The 19289-nt window shown below is 34.0% G+C and overlaps 2 protein-coding genes across 3 annotated transcripts in view; one reads left to right on the top strand and one right to left on the bottom strand.

The window, feature by feature from the left end:
- Positions 1–15003, top strand: part of LOC106876837 (uncharacterized) — an 81299-nt gene extending 66296 nt beyond the window's left edge. Inside the window, exons 4-5 of one of the 2 annotated variants that reach the window (XM_052967302.1) lie at positions 1825–1884; positions 14832–15003. In XM_052967302.1, coding sequence (XP_052823262.1) covers positions 1825–1884; positions 14832–14844 — 73 coding nt within the window. In that variant the 3' untranslated portion in view covers positions 14845–15003. Of the gene's footprint in view, positions 1–1824; positions 1885–10050; positions 10291–14831 lie in introns of those variants that run through there. The other variant, XM_052967301.1, reaches the window with a different exon arrangement.
- Positions 15004–17409: 2406 nt separating this feature from the next.
- Positions 17410–19289, bottom strand: part of LOC106876836 (stromal cell-derived factor 2) — a 21720-nt gene continuing 19840 nt past the window's right edge. The window contains exon 6 of the mRNA XM_014925550.2: positions 17410–18350. Coding sequence (XP_014781036.1) covers positions 18182–18350 — 169 coding nt within the window. The 3' untranslated portion in view covers positions 17410–18181. The remainder of the gene's footprint in view (positions 18351–19289) is intronic.

Below are 19289 nucleotides of genomic sequence, written 5' to 3'. Positions count from 1 at the left end.
ATAAAAAGATAGATAGATAGACAGATAGATAGATAGATAGATAGATAGATAGATAGATAGATAGATAGAAAGAAAGATAGTCACGTCAGAATAATAGTAGACTTACTTGCAAAAAAGGACGTGTGCGTTCAATAATGTAGGGATGGTCATGTTGCCAGTTTAGCCAATAAAAACACACATACTATATATTTGGTGTTAATTTGCTTCAGCTTTATATTACATTAATTGTATTTCGACCAGAGTTCTTTCGTCACACTTCTGTGACCTCATCAGTGGTCCTTTGCTTTCTTCTTTCTGATGAGGTCACAGAAGTGTGATGAAAGAACTCTGGCCAAAATACGATTAATGTAATATGAAGCTGAAGCAAATTAACACCAAATATATCGTGCATGTGTTTTTATTGGCTAAACTGGCAACATGACCATCCCCAAATACAACAATATCTGTTTCAACACACGATTTCACATCAAGAATCTTGCAAAACAAATATATAAACGGAATATATATATATATATATATATATATATATATACTAGAATATTTCAGATATCTCAAATAGGTTTGATATATCAACTGCTTTCATTATTTAGTGATGTGATGAGCATTAATGTGGCATGCTGAGAGAAATTGGTCATTAGGGACTATGTGAAACTAAAGAAAGAGATTGATTTGTGTGGTTAGACATGCAGAGCTGAGATGTATGGGCATACTAAATACATGGTGAGAAGTGCAGTGATGAAATATGTGTTGGTAAACATGCAGTTAAAATTTAAGCATAAAGAACTAATGAAGAAGGGAGACATCAACACAGAAAATTGTGTAGTGCCAGTTGAACTATGGCAGCATAGAATGGTGATGATGATGATGATGATGATAAGATGTTTCCTCTCTCTACTTTTTGTACTACTGTTATATTTCTCTATGTTTCTCTAAGTTGGCTAGTTTTGTGCTATCTCCACTTAGGCACTCCTGACTCACTTACCTCTTCTCCCCTTGTAATACAAACTGTGTCTATCTCTTTCCCAATCCTTTTTCGTCTAGAATGTTGGTCCCCCAAGAATTCCCTTTTATACTTTTTTTGCATACATTGACTTGACCAATGTTAATGGTCTTGGAGAGCATGAAAATGATGGGCACAGTTTCTTCCTTTACATTGTGGGTACAGCCCAGCTTTCCAGGTCAAACTAATAAAAAGAAAAAAACAGCTAAACTCAACATTATTAGTTAACAAAAGACAATGGTACCTATTAGCATCAGGTTGGATTGGGTAACTATTTTACAGTGTTACTGCTTCATATACTATTCGGTTGATTATACCATATGGTACCTATTGACATCAGGCTGGGTTGGACCACAGTTGCTTTGTTAAGTACGCTTGCCATGAACACAACTCAGCAATTTTTGTCTGGAAGCCTTTCACCCTACTGATTCATCCATCATTAACTCTGGATATTTTTAATTACAATTGGAGGTTATAAATGTGTTGACAACTCTTGACACATTCACATTCATAGGTTAAAACTGGTGGAACAGGATGGCCTCAGCTTTGTCAGCAGTGAAAGAGAGAATTATCACTGACTTGTATACAAGGATATTGTCTCCAAGTTGCTGTAAACTCTGCTTTAGACACTCAAACAAGAAATGTAGTCTTTCCTATAAAATCCTTACTGTGTTAGAGACAAAATTTCTAAGAAAGATTACAATAATGTTCTGTTTGTCCAGCTTTACTTTTATTTTTCTCCATGTTAAATAAATCAAATAATTATTTTCCATTATTAAAAGATGATAAAATTTCTTACTTGTATTTCAAATATCTTCTTTTAGTGTTGCATTTACCTGTTTCACTCACACCACTGAATCCCTATACTGTCTGATTTTGACAAGGTACGGTAACTATTTTATTGCATTTATCTTTTACTATCATTTTTGTTTACTAGGAACTATAGATTTTTGCTTACCATGAATTATAAATTCAAATTATGAACTAGGTATCACTATAGTACCTATTTCAGCCTATCTAGTTGAAAATTACAGTGTTTGTCCCACTTCAGCACTCATCGCTGAAAATATTCTCTTAGTCCTATTTGACCACAGAACCATGAAAACAACCAAGCAAATGATTTAAGTTTACTGACAGAAAAAAATGTGCATGACACTGTTTCAGGTAAAAAGGTGATATGTTTATTTCTCCTGTAAACAAAATGTTCTGTGCTTCTACACTCTGTTTGTGAAGATCACTATAATGAAAATATTTTATTTGAAAATGTGACAACAATTGGTAACAAAGAGCATTCAGCAGTAAAATACTACCTCAATAAGCCTTTATCCAAATATTGCTAGTATGGAAACTCAGATATAGAAAATGATGACGATATTAGTGTGATTTTGCATTTATGAATTTAATTAAGGTACTTATTCATGTATAATATAGACTCCTATAGAAAATGTACCACTAATTATTGAGAATGAAATCCTGGAAAAAACATTTCTTGTGTATAATATGCACTTACTTGTGTTTATAATTGCTGTATAAAATATTCTGAACAAGTTTATAAATCTTAAATGAAACAAAAAAAAATGCAAATTATATCTATATTGCCTTTTGAATTATAATGATGAAGAAGGCAAGGGTGTCTGCAGTGAAGTTGACATTGTAGAGATCAAACAAACGTGATTTTTCCAGAAAACCAATTTTAATTTGATAATGACAGTATATTTTTAATTTTAATCACACCAACAAAACTATGATGTTGTAAAGTGAACTTCTAAATCACACAGCTATGTCATCATCCAAATTTTTCCTTCCTGTAATAAAAACACATTTAGATAACAAAGATAACAATGAAGCTGTTATATTATTCGCTGTTAAAATGTTTTATCACACTATTTTAAGTACGTAATTTTGTTTCCATTTTTAAGTTTAAATAACATGTACACCATGTTTTTTTTTATTCATAATTATTGTTTACATTTCAGCCAATACAGTTTTTTATATAAAAATATCACACCTGATGTTCTAATTTTGTTAAAGGATATCATTATAAAATACGCCAGAAAAAGTTTTTATAGTATTTTCTTTTCTTTTTTATTGCTGCACTCTGATCCGGATCTGGAAGTTCTTTTAACTGATTAGTTCAATACATTTTCAAAACATTTGACAAAGGAAGGGCTTCCTACTGTAAACACAGTCATAAAATCTATTAATACATATATAATACATTTGTTGTTGTTGGCACTCCGTCGCTTACGACGTTGAGGGTTCCAGTTGATCTGATCAACAGAACAGCCTGTTTGTGAAATTAACGTGCAAGTGCCTGAGCACTCCACAGACACGTCTACCCTTAACGTAGTTCTCGGAGATATTCAGCGTGACACAGTGTGACAAGGCTGACCCTTTGATTTACAGGCACAACAGAAACAGGAAGTAAGAGTGAGAGAAAGTTGTGGTGAAAGAGTACAGCAGGGTTCGCCACAATCCCCTGCCGGAGCCTCGTGGAGCTTTTTAGGTGTTTTTGCTCAATAAACACTCACAACGCCCGGTCTGGGAATCGAAACCGCGATCCTATGACCACGAGTCTGCTGCCCTAACCACTGGGCCATTGCGCCTCCACTATATAATACATAACAAACATAGAAGTCACCAAGTATCCTAAAATCTCTGAATGTCTGTCTGTTTAATTACCATTTTAAGTGCTAGAAGAACGGTGAAGTATTAGACTATTTCTTCTGGTTCTTAGAAGAATGTAGTTAATAATATTCTAAATCTAATATATATCCAAAATGCCTTTATTATTGGGTTTCTATCAAATATTATATGGCAACAGTTGATTGAAAATGATACTGTAAATTTAAATAATATGATTAATCAGGCTCCTCTCTTTAGAATCTAAGTAGAAAAGCAGAGTGTTATTATGTGAATCCTTCTCTTAAAATAGTGCATCTATTAACTTCTGGATGCCACTGCACAACAAAATTTGAATTTTGTTACTAGCCTGCTGTTAGCAATTACTTTTGTAGCTGTTTCTTCTGGCATTACAATAAATATTTGTGACAAGAGTGTCCTAGTAACCAAAAAAAAGATCACTTGACAAAGATATATGTATCAAGTGGAAACACATTATTTTTTACCAAAACAACTTTACATTCAATAGTTTGTAAATATGTTGTTTACTCTTTGCTCTTTTTACTCTTTTACTTGTTTCAGTCTTTTGACTGTGGCCATGCTGGAGCACTGCCTTTAGTCGAGCAAATCGACCCCAGGACTTATTCTTTGGAAGCCTAGTACTTATTCTATCGGTCTCTTTTGCCGAACTGCTAAGTTACGGGGACGTAAACATACCAGCATCAGTTGTCAAGCGATGTTGGGGGGGACAAACACAGACACACAAACACACACACACATACATATATATATAAATATATACATATATACGACGGGCTTCTTTCAGTCTCCGTCTACCAAATCCACTCACAAGGCTTTGGTCGGCCTGAGGCTATAGTAGAAGACACTTGCCCAAGATGCCACGCAGTGGGACTGAACCCGGAACCATGTGGTTGGTAAGCAAGCTACTTACCACACAGCCACTCCTCAGATTTTTTTTTACCAACATTCGTATTAGTTGTGATAATTTTGTAATATCATTTTGTGGACATCAAAACAACTCATCAACCAGTCAGATACAATCTACTAGAAGTTTAAACTACATAGATTGGACCTATATGATGGGAAAAACATAAACAATTAGGATTTCCAGTATGATGTTTGAAGTGTATGAACATGTACAATAATACATGTACAACATGTATTATTACAGATTGTTGTTACACATCTTACACAATGTAAACTTGTGAAAACAATTAATGTGAACAAAGTACATATGAATTATATATTGCACAAAAGTCTCCAGGTGTTTATGACCCGCTAAGGAAAAAAGATATTGCAATGCCATAAAATAAATTACAGAAGAGCATTATCACTAGATGTGTTGTTAATGAGTAAATGATTATCAGCAATTTGTAGCAATTAACTTATAAAAATAGTGACATTAGAAATTTTAAAAAAAGTAATTTCACTATGTTGTTTGATGAAAGGTTGCATCACAAAATCAAACTGTGGTTGCCACAATACCATCTTATTAGCTACTACACTTAATTCCTTCACTAATTAGTCATAGTATAAAAGTTCTTAAGGTTTTATCCACTTCTGTCCAGCTTATTTCAGTCTATTATCTATTCTGATAATGATGATATAGTTGTGTCACAAGCTTCTCTTTCTGCTGCATTCTTGCTTTTTATGTTGCATACATTAATTTGATTGACAAAGAATATAAAATACTCTCAAGCTTGGGATGATTCAGTCCAGACATCATAGTGTCAGTTTCCAGTTTACTAAGTGAAAAATCTCACTTTTCAGTATATCACTCTTTGTTATTAAGAAGGTATGGGTGCGCTTTATGCAGTAGTAAGGCAAGTTAAATTTTTCCCCCCTAAATAGGTTGTTAATGACTAACCTTGCTATAGTGACTGTTATCTCCGGTTGCAGTTCAAACTTAGTAAATTCTAAAATCTTCTTTGTTTTCACATTGTTGTGCATATCCTTGATCTAACTTCTCTGCATGTTGATGACTACAAGATTTTTTTTAAAAAGGTAAACAATGGCGCAGGAGTGGCTGTGTGGTAAGTAGCTTGCTTACCAACCACATGGTTCCGGGTTCAGACCCACTGTATGGCACCCTAGGCAAGTGTCTTCTGCTATAGCCTTGTGCTGACTAAGTGGATGTGGTAGATGGAAACTGAAAGAAGCCCATCGTATATGTATATATATATATGTGTGTGTATCTGTGTTTGTTCCCCCCAACATCACTTGACAACCAATGCTGGTGTGTTTACGTCCCCATAACCTAGCACTTCAGCAAAAGAGGCCGATAGAATAAGTACTAGGCTTACAAAGAATAAGTCCTGGAGTCAATTTGCTTGACTAAAGGCAATGCTCCAGCATGGCCGCAGTCAAATTACTGAAACAAGTAAAATAATAATGGCATGGTTGTGTAATAAGGAGCTTGCTTTCCAACCACATGGTTCCAGGTTCAGTCCCTCTGTGTGGCACCTTGGGCAAGTGTCTTCTACTATAGCCTCAGGCTGACCAAAGCCTTGTGAGTGGATTTGGTAGACGGAAACTGAAAGAAGCCCGTCGTATCTATATATATACATATATATATATATATGAATATGTTTGTGTGTCTGTGTTTGTCCCCCTACCATCGCTCGACAACCAATGTTGGTGTGATTATGTCCCTGTAACTTAGCAGTTCAGCAAAAAGAATAATAGAATAAGTACTAGACTTACAAAGAATAAGTCCTGAGGGTTGATTTCTTTGACTAAAGGTGGTGTTCCAGCATGGCCACAGTCAAATGACTGAAACAAATAAAAGAATGGGTCAACCAAAGCCTTGTGAAGGGATTTGGTGGACAGAAACTGAAAGAAGCCTGTCATATATACGTGTGTGTGTGTGTGTGGCTCTTCGAGTCTGTGTTTGTCTCCCCACCCCACCCCACCACTTGACAACCAGTGTTGGTGTGTTTATCTCCCCATAACTTGGCAGTTCACCAAAAGAGACTGACAGAATAAGTACCAGGCCTAAAAAGTAAACAAGTACTGGGGGTCAATTAGATCAACTAAAATTCCTCAAGGTGGTACCCCAGCATGGCCGCAGTCTAATGATTGACACAAGTTAAAGATAAAACGATAAGAGTCAGAGAAAACAAGGTGGTAACTATGGAGGGACGGCAATGGTGGTGGCAGTAGTTATAGTGATCATCATTGTCATCTTGGTATTTGTAGTGGTTTTGGCATTGATGGTGGCTGTGGTCTGCCTGTAATAAAGATCAGAGAATGAAGCTCATTAATTTGGATAAGTTTGTATATCACAACTAGATAAGGAATCTAATATTTCAGGTTTGAGCATTTTTGTTAAAAAATATTTTTTTACAGACAATGAAACAACTGTGAGATATCTGATTCTTCTTCGCACAATATACAAACTTGTGTAATAGATGGTTAGACATGAAGGTAGAGGTAAATGTAGCAAGAGATGAACAATGGTGGAGGTGCAGTTAATGGGAAATATCAGTAAGGAAAGGGCTAAGGTGGGAGATGTAGGAGTACAGATCAGCAAGGCTATAGTAAGTGTAGCATGATGGTAGATATGAGAGGGCATTAAAAATGATAGCAGATAACAGAGGTGTTAAGATATTGTGATGAATGGATTTTCTCAAGCACAGCAAATCACCAATCATCTCCTATCTTGAAATAAGCCTTCACAACTTTGTCCCATGTCTTCATGGGTCTCCCACTTCCACAAATTCCGTCTACTTTAAGCTATCAGCAGCTGTCCTCATCCATATGCATCACATGATCAAACCAGTGCAGTGTTCTCTCTTGCACACTACATCTTATACCTTTTATGCCTAGCTTTTCTCTCAATACATTAGCACTTTGTTGTATATGCACATCCATACAGTAAAGATCAGAAAGTAGCAGAATGATCAGCAAGGTGTAGGAGCAGTGAAAGGGTGAAATAGGGGCTATAGTAAGTGTAGTATGATGATAGATATGAGAGGGCAGATAACAGAGGTGTTTAGAATGGAATCTAGCAAAATCCATACTAGTCTCATTCCTCTTTAGTATTTACATGCTCTCTGCCTTCAGGGCCCATGCCTCAATACTGTGTGGCATTGCTGTTCTTAGATAAGCATCATACAATGTCTTTCACGCTGAGTGGGAAAGAGAGCGAAAGAGAGCTCTTATTATCAATAGAAATAATAACTTTCAGTTTATATTTAATATTAAATGAGACAATGCTGTTCTTTAGAAATTCCAACAAATGTTTATTACTGTTAAATTTTAAAGTTATTCATGGCATGGATTTTCTTTCCTTTCATATTGTCTCATTTTTATAACTGTATCGAAGTGGACATATGCTTATAACCATGTAACATGTGGATATTTTTCATCAGAAGGTTGTTCAGGCATGCATGCACGCGCGCACACACACACACACACACGCATGCTCTCCCTCCTTATGCAACATAATGTCGCAAAAACAATATACAATACGATTCAGGAAAAAGACTGTCCTGGAATCCTTGTTATTGAATACATATACAAACATCAACACAATGAATACTGGTGGAACATTTTTATCAAAACATTTGTCAAGTAAAAGCATAATGGACCAGATATTGTTTGGAACAGACAAGAAAAATATGTACCATCATAGAGGTCAACTGTCCTGCGGATGTGACTATCTCTTTGAAAGTCAAAGAGAAAGAGGATAACTATGGACAACAGCTTTGAGACCTCCAGCTTCTACATCCAAATTATAAATTTATACCAATAATAATTATTATAATTGGTATACTTGGTTTTGTGAATAAATACCTAAGTGATTATGTGGATAAGCTAGGGTTTTCAGAAAAAGAAAGCAATCAACTAACTCATACATTACAAATAAATCTATAAGTAGAACAGTGAAAATATGCAAGACTTTTCTCAAGATTAAAACGTTTTTGTTATTTATATTCCAATGATAGAACTTTGTATCTGTTAGAAACCAGTTCCTTCCTCAGAGGAAGATTTTAAATAATTAAAAACAGAAGAGAATGAACACACACACAGAGGTTGTTATAGTTTCAGTCAACCCTTATTTAGAGATACTGCCCTCTTAGATGGGTTGGAGAATCCCATTTCCCTTGTACATTTCATTTTGGCATGGTTTCTATGGCTGGATGCCCTTTCCAACACCAGTTACTTTACAGAGTGTATTTTATCATGGCACAAGCACTGAAGAGATTGTCATGTTTTATTATAGTCTACTAGGTCATAACAGCAGTGTTTATGATTGGTTGTTCTTGGGAGTTTCTCTAATATCTGAAGCTGTATTAGAAATTCCAGGTGTGGAAGCAAAACCTGAAATCAAAGAGTTTTAAGGTTAATTCAGCAAAAACCAAAGTTCTAATAAGTAGGGAAACAGATAAACCACTAATCCCTTAAGAAATTGGCCCCGATTGATATGTAGAAAAGCTATTGGTAGAAATTCCATATAATGAACCCAGTGCAAACTGGACATATAAGAGATGAAATGAAATAAGATTAACAGAGAAAGTAGATATTGTGTATGGCAGTTGTGCAGGAGCAATACTCAATAAGAATTCATGGGAAATAGATTTCCTTGAATGCCCATTAGGACGCTTACAAGTAAGAACCAGCTGGAAAAGTTCAGAGAGTTATTATCTCTGTTGGTGACACAAGGCCTCTCTCTCTCAGAGTAAAAAAATAGATTCTATGATGCTTGTGTATGAACAGCAATGCAACATGGTAGTGAAATGTGGGCTGTGAACACAGGGGGCATATGATAGCTAGAAAGAAATGGAGGATTTCCAATCACAGTTTCTATTACCTCTGTCTCCCACCATTTCCACTCCCATGTACCTCTGACCTTATCCCTGGCACTCCCTTTTCCCCACAAACTTCCCTACCTATTCACTCTGACCAATCCTTTGTACGCCTTCCCTTATATTCACCTTCCTGTAACTTGAGGGTATACCCTAACACCTTTGCACCATCGTGTTCTCTCTTTTTCAACTGGGTTAGACATGTACCTTCTTAACAGCAAGACACCTATACTTATTTCACTAATTTACCTTCACTTTCTCATTAACTGGCACAAAGCCACCTCCCTCAACACTACTCCCCTTTCCCAGTCGAGGGGGTCCTTTGTTTTACAAGTTACTTGGTGACCCTGCTGGTGCAATATATAAAGCACCCAAGGTACTCTGTAAAGTGGTTGGCATTAGGAATGGTATCCAACCATAGAAACCATACTGAAACAGACAATAGCGCTCAGCACAATCCTGTGGCTTGCCAGTTCCTGTCAGATTATTCAATCTATGCCAGCATGGAAAACAGACATTAAATGATGATAGTGGTGGTGGTAATGATGATGATGATGATGATATATCTATTAATTTATTTTTGCTTCTTTTTACCAGGAGATACAATCTGAATCTGCTTGACACAATCTCTTGGTTCATATTGGTGTTTGTCTATGGTTTTTTCTGCTTGCAGTATCTAAAACCTATCAAAGAGAAATCCACTTGAATATTTTCCAACTTCATGTATTCTTGGTACAAAATATGTCTTTGAAATAAAAAATATTTTATATAATTTGATTCCTCATAAATATTATGAATTTATCAATAATCAACCAATAAAGAGACATTGACAACATATTTATAGTTGTTTTAGTTGTTATTGAGTGCTAGACATTTCTTCATTCTCTTTGGCATCTGTTCCTCCATTTAATTTCTGCATTTTTGATGGTGAGAGTGACAAAGGAATCCTGTCTAATTTAGTGGAGAACAAACATCATGAGAAACTTTAAAAAATATTGGCTTTTTATGAAAATGTTTACATTTTGAACTTAGCCAACCCATACCAACAAGGAAAGTAGACATGAAATAATGATTATCAATACAACACAAATAAAAAAAAATTATATATATATATATATATAAGAGTGTTGTAGTTTGCTTCAAGTATTGTAATATCAAAGAAGGTAAAAAGAGAGAAAATAGAAAGCTTTTGACAATGTGGAAAGTTTAATAAAATCTTTATATTTATTTCTCTCTCTCTCTCTCTACACACATATATATATATATGAATATTTTTTAAATCCTAGGGAATAATAAGTATTCCAGGTTATCAGAACATTTACTATTTTACACTTTACAAATGCAATGTAAACAGTATCATTTATAACATTATTACAAATTTGGGATTTTCCAAATAGAACCGCAACTCTTATTTCAGGATAACCTTATTGCATGGAATACACATAGAAAGTTATATCCAATACAATTATATAAGCATTTAAAAAACCTACTATAAAATACAATAAAATTATTTGAAAAAATCTATATAACTTACCTGTTATTAGTCTGTGGGGAAAGAAGATATTTTTAACCCATTACCTACAAGTGACCTCATATGAGATCACTTAAAAATTACAAATTTCGTAATTATCTGTCAATATTTACACATATCTAACCTTTTTGCTATTAGGTATATTTCTCTGATATTCAAATGAGGTTTGCTAATTTTTCACCCAATATCTCGCTTATTTCTATTTAAAATGTTATTTTGATCATTCCAGCATGATCAAAGTTTCATAAAAAAATTCCAGTTAATAGATTTATGGGAGGTAATGGGTTAATCAACACTACACATGTTTCTGCGCTGGTGGGGAGTTTATAAAGGCTGTACCAAATACATAAATTCACCAGTGCATCCTCAGGCTATTTATCTTATTGTTATTATTATTAACGGATCAAAGTTAAAAATACATATTATAAGTCATATAAAATAGAAAAATAAGAATATGAATACAAATATAATAAAATAAAAATATATAAATTACAAATGTATTTTTTGAAAAATTAAAAATTAAACAAATTTTAAAAAATTAAAAAAATTAAACACCTAAAATTACAATACCAATATATATCGAAAATACTAAAACTAAGGAAACCCTCAACAACTGTATTATAAACACATCAAATCCTACAACCTATCTATATAAACATTACGGGAATTAATAATTTAGTGTAAGATTTATCCATATCTATACAAGTATAAATTACCATTTTTTATGTCAAACATAAGTTAATAGTATTTAAAAAGATTATTTAGTAAAAACCTCTATATACATTATAAATTTATTGAATAAAACTAGTAAAAAAATTAACAAAAAAAATTAACATTAGGCATAGGAGTGGATTAGGCGTAGGAGTGGCTGTGTGGTAAGTAGCTTGCTTACAAACCACATGGTCCCGGGTTCAGTCCCACTGCGTGGCATCTTGGGCAAGTGCCTTCAACTATAGCCTCGGGCCGACCAATGCCTTGTGAGTGGATTTGGTAGACGGAAACTGAAAGAAGCCTGTCGTATATATGTATATATATATATGTATGTGTGTATGTGTTTGTATGTCTGTGTTTGTCCCCCGAACATCGCTTGACAACCGATGCTGGTGTGTTTACGTCCCCGTAACTTAGCGGTTCGGCAAAAGAGACCGAAAGAATAAGTACTAGGCTTCCAAAGAATAAGTCCTGGGGTCGATTTGCTCGACTAAAGGTGGTGCTCCAGCATGGCCACAGTCAAAAGACTGAAACAAGTAAAAGAGTAAAAGAGTAATGGAAGAATACTTATCAACATATTTACTCCTCGTCCCTGTGTAAATGGCTGCTCCCTGTCATGCGCAAAGTATTATGGGAATAGCATAAACAAAAAATAAGGTTTAGCATTTTATATATATATCAGTATTGTAATTTTAGGTGTTTAATTTAAAAAAATTTTTTAATTCAATTTCAAAAAAAAATATATTTGTAATTTATATTTTTTATTTTATTATATTTGTTTTCATATTCTTATTTTTCTATTTAATATGACTTACAATATGTATTTTTAACTTTGATCCGTTAATAATAAATAACAATAAGATAAATAGCCTGAGGACGTACTGGTGGATTTATGTATTAGGTATAGCCTTTATAAAGTCACCACCTGTGCAGAAACACGTGTAGCATTGATTAAAAATATCTTCTTTCCCCACAGACTAATAACAGGTAAGTTATATAGATTTTTTTCAAATAATTTTATTGTATTTTATAGTAGGTTTTTTTAAATGCTTATATCATTTTATTGGATATAACTTTCTTCCATACAATAAGGTTATCCTGAAATAGGTGTTGTGGTTCTATTGGTAAAATCTCAAATTTGTAATAATATATATATATATAGAGAGAGAGAGAGAGAGAGAGAGAATTAGTGTATAAACATCATAAAATTAATCTATTGTAAATAAGAAATAAATTAGTGACAGATAGTTAAACTCCAACTCTGTATATATGTAAGTAGTTAAAATGACCTTTGAAGAGTAGCAGACAAAAATCTAGTTGGTTGGCTGCCAGCATCAATTCTGTTCAAATTGATTTCATATTCAGTGTAATGATACACTTTTATAGGCTAATGAATGACATGAAAATCATTTTTGCTATAAACCAATAAATAAAGAGCTATTAGCAATTAAAGTTTGAAAATTTTGGGTAATTTTAGCCAATTGTAAGCCACAGAGACATTCATGCCAGTTTCCATAGTAGCAAGCCAAACATGAGAATTGTTTTGTCAGCGAGAAAGCACGTGTTGACAAATATATTCTATGCGATGTCACGTGCATTGACGCTGTGTACTGTTGCTTGTACCCTGGTCATGAGATGTGCTAAAAATAACAACTAAATAGGCCTTAAATCATTTTTTTGCATAATCGTATGGATTCTTGTGTGTAGAGTACAGATTTTCAAAAAAAATTTTTTGAAAATTCCAAATTTTAAAAAAGTTATGAGGGGTTATGTGTTGTACGTTAAGCAGAATTTGATTTGTTTACCATTTCATATAAAATCACATGCTATTTTCAGAATGTTGACAATATGTGCAGTCTTGCACAAAATGACAGCTTCCAAATCCTACTTGCTGGCTGGGTGAAAATGATCAAACTTTAAACCTCTATCACTTTTTTAAAAACATTTTTCTGCAAAAAGTGAAATAACTGCAGCAATTTAGCTTGGAAAAGAATATTAATGTGTCAAATTTTAAAATTTTCGATTAACTTTTTTTGAAATGCTGGCAGCCAAACCAACTAGATCTGCAGACAAGCTTAAATTTCACAAATAGTTCATACATTAAGGTACTTAACACTTTAAATATTTTGTTTCAGTATGGTGGTTGAATTCTATTTAGGAAGTGAGTGTTCAGTCATTACGTAGTTGTTTCCCTTGGTATCCAATTTTGATGATAGAATGAGTAGCTTAGAATACATATATTAGTCAACTAGGGTGCTATGAAATGGTGTTGCTGTGTTTCACACCTTTTGCCTTTAATTAGAGATTTTGTCCATAGCAAATCAAAGTGAAAATTGTCCTTTTACAGGCCAAATATGTCTCAAACATATCTGAACTGACTGAAATGTTTGTTTACTTCACAAAACAGTATATATTTATATTTTAATATTTTACTCGGCCATTGCAAGACTAATAACCTGGTGTAAAACTCAATAAATGTATGTTTCAAAATGTGTGTTAGACAAGTATAGAGTGTTAATATGAAGAAATGGTAATAAGAAAAAGAGATGACAAAAGAATAAATGATTATCTTATGAACTTCATTAGCTTACAGCTGTTTCTGTTATGAGATGCAGAGGACTCATATAGTTGAGTACCTGAATAACACCTTATAGCTTCAGTGAAGCCTCTAATAATCATTTCTTCCTTTGTCATCACTTTTTTCTTTTGGAGCCTGGTGCAGCCATCGGGTTCACCAGTCCTCAGTCAAATCGTCCAACCCATGCTAGCATGGAAAGCAGACGTTAAACGATGATGATGATGATATATATATATAGTAAACAGACAAAAGAATGATATTGGTGTTGCATAATGGTCATAACCTTTAAGGTTATGACTATTTCAGTAGCTAGTGGAACCATTTCACCAATTTGTACATTGGCTTGTGGATATAAAAAATATTATGTAAATCCATACAGTAATTAATTAATTAAGGTATCACCAACCATCTCATCAGACCTGTTGAAATTACTGTTAATGTTATTTACCATGACAAGAAATTGCATAATTGTTATCATCATTTGTATTGGATAGAAATATACAGGGTGGGCCAAAAGTAGGTAAACACTTTTAAAATTGACTTATTTGTTTTTTACAGGTACCGTGAATAATGTGCTGTGTGTTACAGTATTCTCGGACATTTGATAAATGTTCCCATGCTGAAGGAGGACATTTCGACCATTTACGAGATTAAACTGTGTTTCCTAAATATAATTGTAATAAATGAGTGTAAAAGTAATAAAATGAACGAATTTCAAAGTGTATAGCTACTTTTGGTTCACCCTGTATTATTTGTAACTGACCTGGATCAGTATTTATTGCCTGGATAATCAAAGCACATTCATTATCACTAATGGTAATTAATTTCTTACTATTAGTTGTTGCTTATTAATTAATTTTCTCTCTTCATCAGTTTTTGAAACAATTATCACCTTTCATAGTTATATAATAGCATCATCTTCATTCCTTTGTCTGTTCGTTGTTGTCAGTTACATCAGCTTCAATGCTCAACTGATACTTCATATTTTTTATGTTAGAAATAAATATATATTTGTAATGACTGATAGAAAGATGATCGAAACTGAAGTACTTTATTGCAATCAAATCATGAAACATTTAGAGGGTTCCTAGCCATGCTTGAAATAACAATCAAATCTTCCTCAAATTATATCCTACTATCTTTATGAAGGACATTAGATAATAGTCTTAGCTACACATAATTCTGAATAAAAGACAGTTAAAATAACTCCAACCAACTTAATTCCATTCTTTTCAAAATCTCATGTTATCTAGATTTATGATTATGCAGCTCATGGTGCACAAACCTTTGAATGTGGTCCACTGAGCCAGTAAATGGCCATGTTATACCTTTACTATATTAGCAACCACACTGTATGTTGTTGCAGGGAAGGGTTGTCATGCATATTATTGCTGCTCAATCTACACACTATATCTGTGTAAACCTCGCTAGTAATATCTACAACTGACTTAGGGAACTTGCCTCACATTTAGCATGTTCGTTGCCCATCCCACCAACCTTACTGTATCAGCAGTATACTATTCTGTTGCTGGTATCTATCTTCAATCAAACATATGATCAGAGGTATCCCTCTTTTGTATATTAAGGATTCTATTGGCTAATATATCCTTCTTTATTTAAGCTGCTATTTCTAGCAGATCAAACATGTACATAATCCCATGTTTCACTGTGATGCACTTTTTGTAAATCTAATTCCTGTTGTTTTGTGTGTGTGTGTGTGGTGTTTAGCAAATTCCTCTCACACACTGAAGGCATCATCCTCTTTTGATTCTTTTTATTCCCATTTCTGTAGTACTGCACATCTGTCTCCCCAAAATTTCCTATTAGTTTTGCTATACTAAGAGGTTGTTAGTTCCTTGTTCAAACCTTTTACAGTTCTGTGTAAGCAGATACCATAATTGGTTGCCCTATCCACACCTCCTGACCATTCTCACCACACATTGTAATCAAATGTATGAGGGAGAGAAATTGACTGCAGTACTTGACTGGTATTTTAAAAGGTAAAAACCCCATCCAGTCATGAAGGACCATGGTACACACCTAGAAAGTTCCCCTCCGAAGCACAAGTCTGGGCAAGGTTGTAATGGAAGACCAGTAGTTGCCCATACATACTAGCCTCCTCTCTCCATGCCAACAGAAAGGCAAAGGCCAATACAATTTGGCACCAGAGATGCCGAAACTTATTTCTATAGCTGAGTGAACTGGAGCAATGTGAAATAAAGTGTCTTGCTCAAGAACACAACACACAACCTGGTTTGGGAATCAAACTCATTACCTCATGATTGTGAACCCAACACTCTAACCACTGAGCGATGGTATTTTATTTATGCATGAACAGCAAAGTTGACCTCAGGGCACAGAAAGCTAGAACAAATCTTGCCAGTCATTGTATCCAACATTCTAACAGTGAGCCAGCCAATCTACCATCTTACTAAATTAAATTAAATTACTTCACTGAAGTAGAGATTCATAAACCAGATGAGTATTGTGCTAACAAAGTGTTTATTATATTTAAAATACTAGGTGTACTATTTTCAGCTACCAACCAATAACCAAATGTATTCTGTATTTAAATAAGCAGGTGGGTATGGTATTTAACTACCAGTCAGTAGGTATGTATGTGCTATGTTATAATCAACTAACAGCTAGGAAGCAGTAATGTACTACACTAATCAGATACCTGTCAACAACTGTGTACTCTACTGTAATCAATCACCAACCAAAGATCATAATTCAGTTTCATTTTACTCGTTGCTAAAACATCTCTTTTAAGAGTATTGCCCATTATATCAACACTACTTATTTTATCAACCTTCAAAAAATTTGAACTCAAATATTAACAAGACGGAGTAAAACACAATGTATTTTGCATACAACTCCATACTAATCTTGGCAAGCATCATTAAAAGTTATTTTATCACCAGTTCGCCTAGATATCAGAAACACACCTGATTATCTGGAAAAGTCACCTGGAACAGACAGGCAGTATATCCAGGAAGAACCATTTGGTTGTTGCTATAAAACCTATTGTTAAGCATTGGTCCCACAGAGCATAAATGTCTACATATGTTGTTCTTGTTCACTGTTCATCAATATAAAATGTTTAAATTTAAGACAGCAATAAAATAAGAAAATATATTCTTTAAATTAATCTTTATTCTGAAGAAAAAAAAAAAATGAAAAAAGATCTTTAAATAAAATAGCAGTATAAATAGTAACATTATAAAATAGATTTTCTTTCCTCATCAGTCTTTGAAAGAGTCTGCTGTCCATTCTAGAGAAATCCAATTAGAGAAAGGAGAATGTTTCCTTGGAACTATTGTCGATGTAAGAACGGTGCAGCAGTAGGAGGATTAATAACTCTCGCTTTCTGAGAAACTTTATGAGAGATCTTGGATTCCTCTGTAATCCACGTGACTGTGAGGCTTTTTAACTATATTGTCAGTTAACAAAATAAATAAAATAAAAAATCAAACAAACTGTAAACTACTTCTTGCAGATAGAAAAGTACATCAGAAGAGGTAGAAAAAAATGAAATGCTTTACAGTTTTAAAGTCCTCACATCTCTGCAAAAGTGGAAAATAAAAAGATGACTTTCTGGTTTTGATTATGTCTGTTTGATACAGTTTACAGATATGTTCTTTTATATTTTTCACTGTAGCCAAAGTATAGAAAAGAATGGTGGAGAGAGTACTTCTCGATGTTATCAATTTAATTAAGTGTTTTGGGGTTTTTTTTTCTCGTGTTAACAAATGAGAGGGATGGAAAAAAAAAAAAAAAATCTCCTTCCTGTTAGAAATAACTGAACTGTAAGAATCTCAGTCGAGAAGGATGAATGCCACAACTTCCTCCTTCCTCATTATGAAGATTTTGTTGATGTTGAGAATTGATGGAATGTAAGATAACATTTAAAACTCATCATGATTCCGTAACCGGGAGTGAATCGGTAGAGCTGGTTTGATAAAAATACCTTCACCTGCCTGCCAATAATTCTTTTCATTAGGATGATCGTGAGCGCTGACCTCACGCTGACCTTGGATTGGTCGGCCATATACATCACCATTTACATGGAGATAGCTGAAAAATATTAAATAACCATGAATCTTAGAAAAAAATTCTAGAAAATGAACAACAGTTAAAGAAGAAATATGTAATTTTATTTGTACTGTAGCTCTTTGACAAGTGATATGGTAGACAATCATGGAAAAACAATTATTTAACTAATTCATAACCATATTTCTGATAATTTATTCCTGCAAATGGTATATGTGGGTGTGCAGAGAGTGGCACTTAAGTTCAGTCACACAGCACAGCACCTTGAGCAAGTGTCTTCTACAACAAACCAAAGAAGGCCACTGTCTTGTGTAGGAAACTCCTCAAATACATGTCTGTGTGAATGTTGATAACTTACAGCTTCACTTGAGTGAAACAATGAGTAATGTTAACATACCTTGTTGACATTATGATCAGATGTTCTGTGTATTCAAAGAACTAGGGAATAAAAAACCCTATATAAAATAGGCAACAGGAAGAGCATCTGGCTGTAAAATCTTGTCTCATCACATAAGTAATGTCTGGATTTTAAGTGAGGGAAACAAGTGATCAAATCTTACATTTTAATGAAACTTAATTGTCAATATAGTTTCCATGATTATCTATGACATCTTTCCATCTACTCATAAACTTTTTAATTACATTAATGAAAAACTCTTTCAGTTTTGAAGAGAAGAACTCTGAAAGGTCAGTTTTAACTTCCTCAGTTGTTTCGAGAGTTAATCCATCCAAATGATTCTGTAAACTAGGGAACAAATGGTAATCTGAAGGAGCAAAGTCTGGGGAATAAGGCAGATAAGCAATTTTCTCTCAGCCAAGTACCTCAATCTTCTGTGACGTGATCTTGCATTGTCCTGACAAGACACCACTCCCTTTTGATTCACTAAAGCAGGCCTTTTTTCCCCATTCAAAGCAGCATTCAAACACTAACTATTGACAGTAGATTTGTGCATTGACTGTTGA

This window comes from Octopus bimaculoides, chromosome 4 (genome assembly GCF_001194135.2).
Source record: "Octopus bimaculoides isolate UCB-OBI-ISO-001 chromosome 4, ASM119413v2, whole genome shotgun sequence".
In the NCBI taxonomy this organism is placed as follows: domain Eukaryota; kingdom Metazoa; phylum Mollusca; class Cephalopoda; order Octopoda; family Octopodidae; genus Octopus; species Octopus bimaculoides.
Note: the sequence above shows the minus strand (reverse complement) of the source record. Positions and strands in the feature narration are given on the sequence as shown.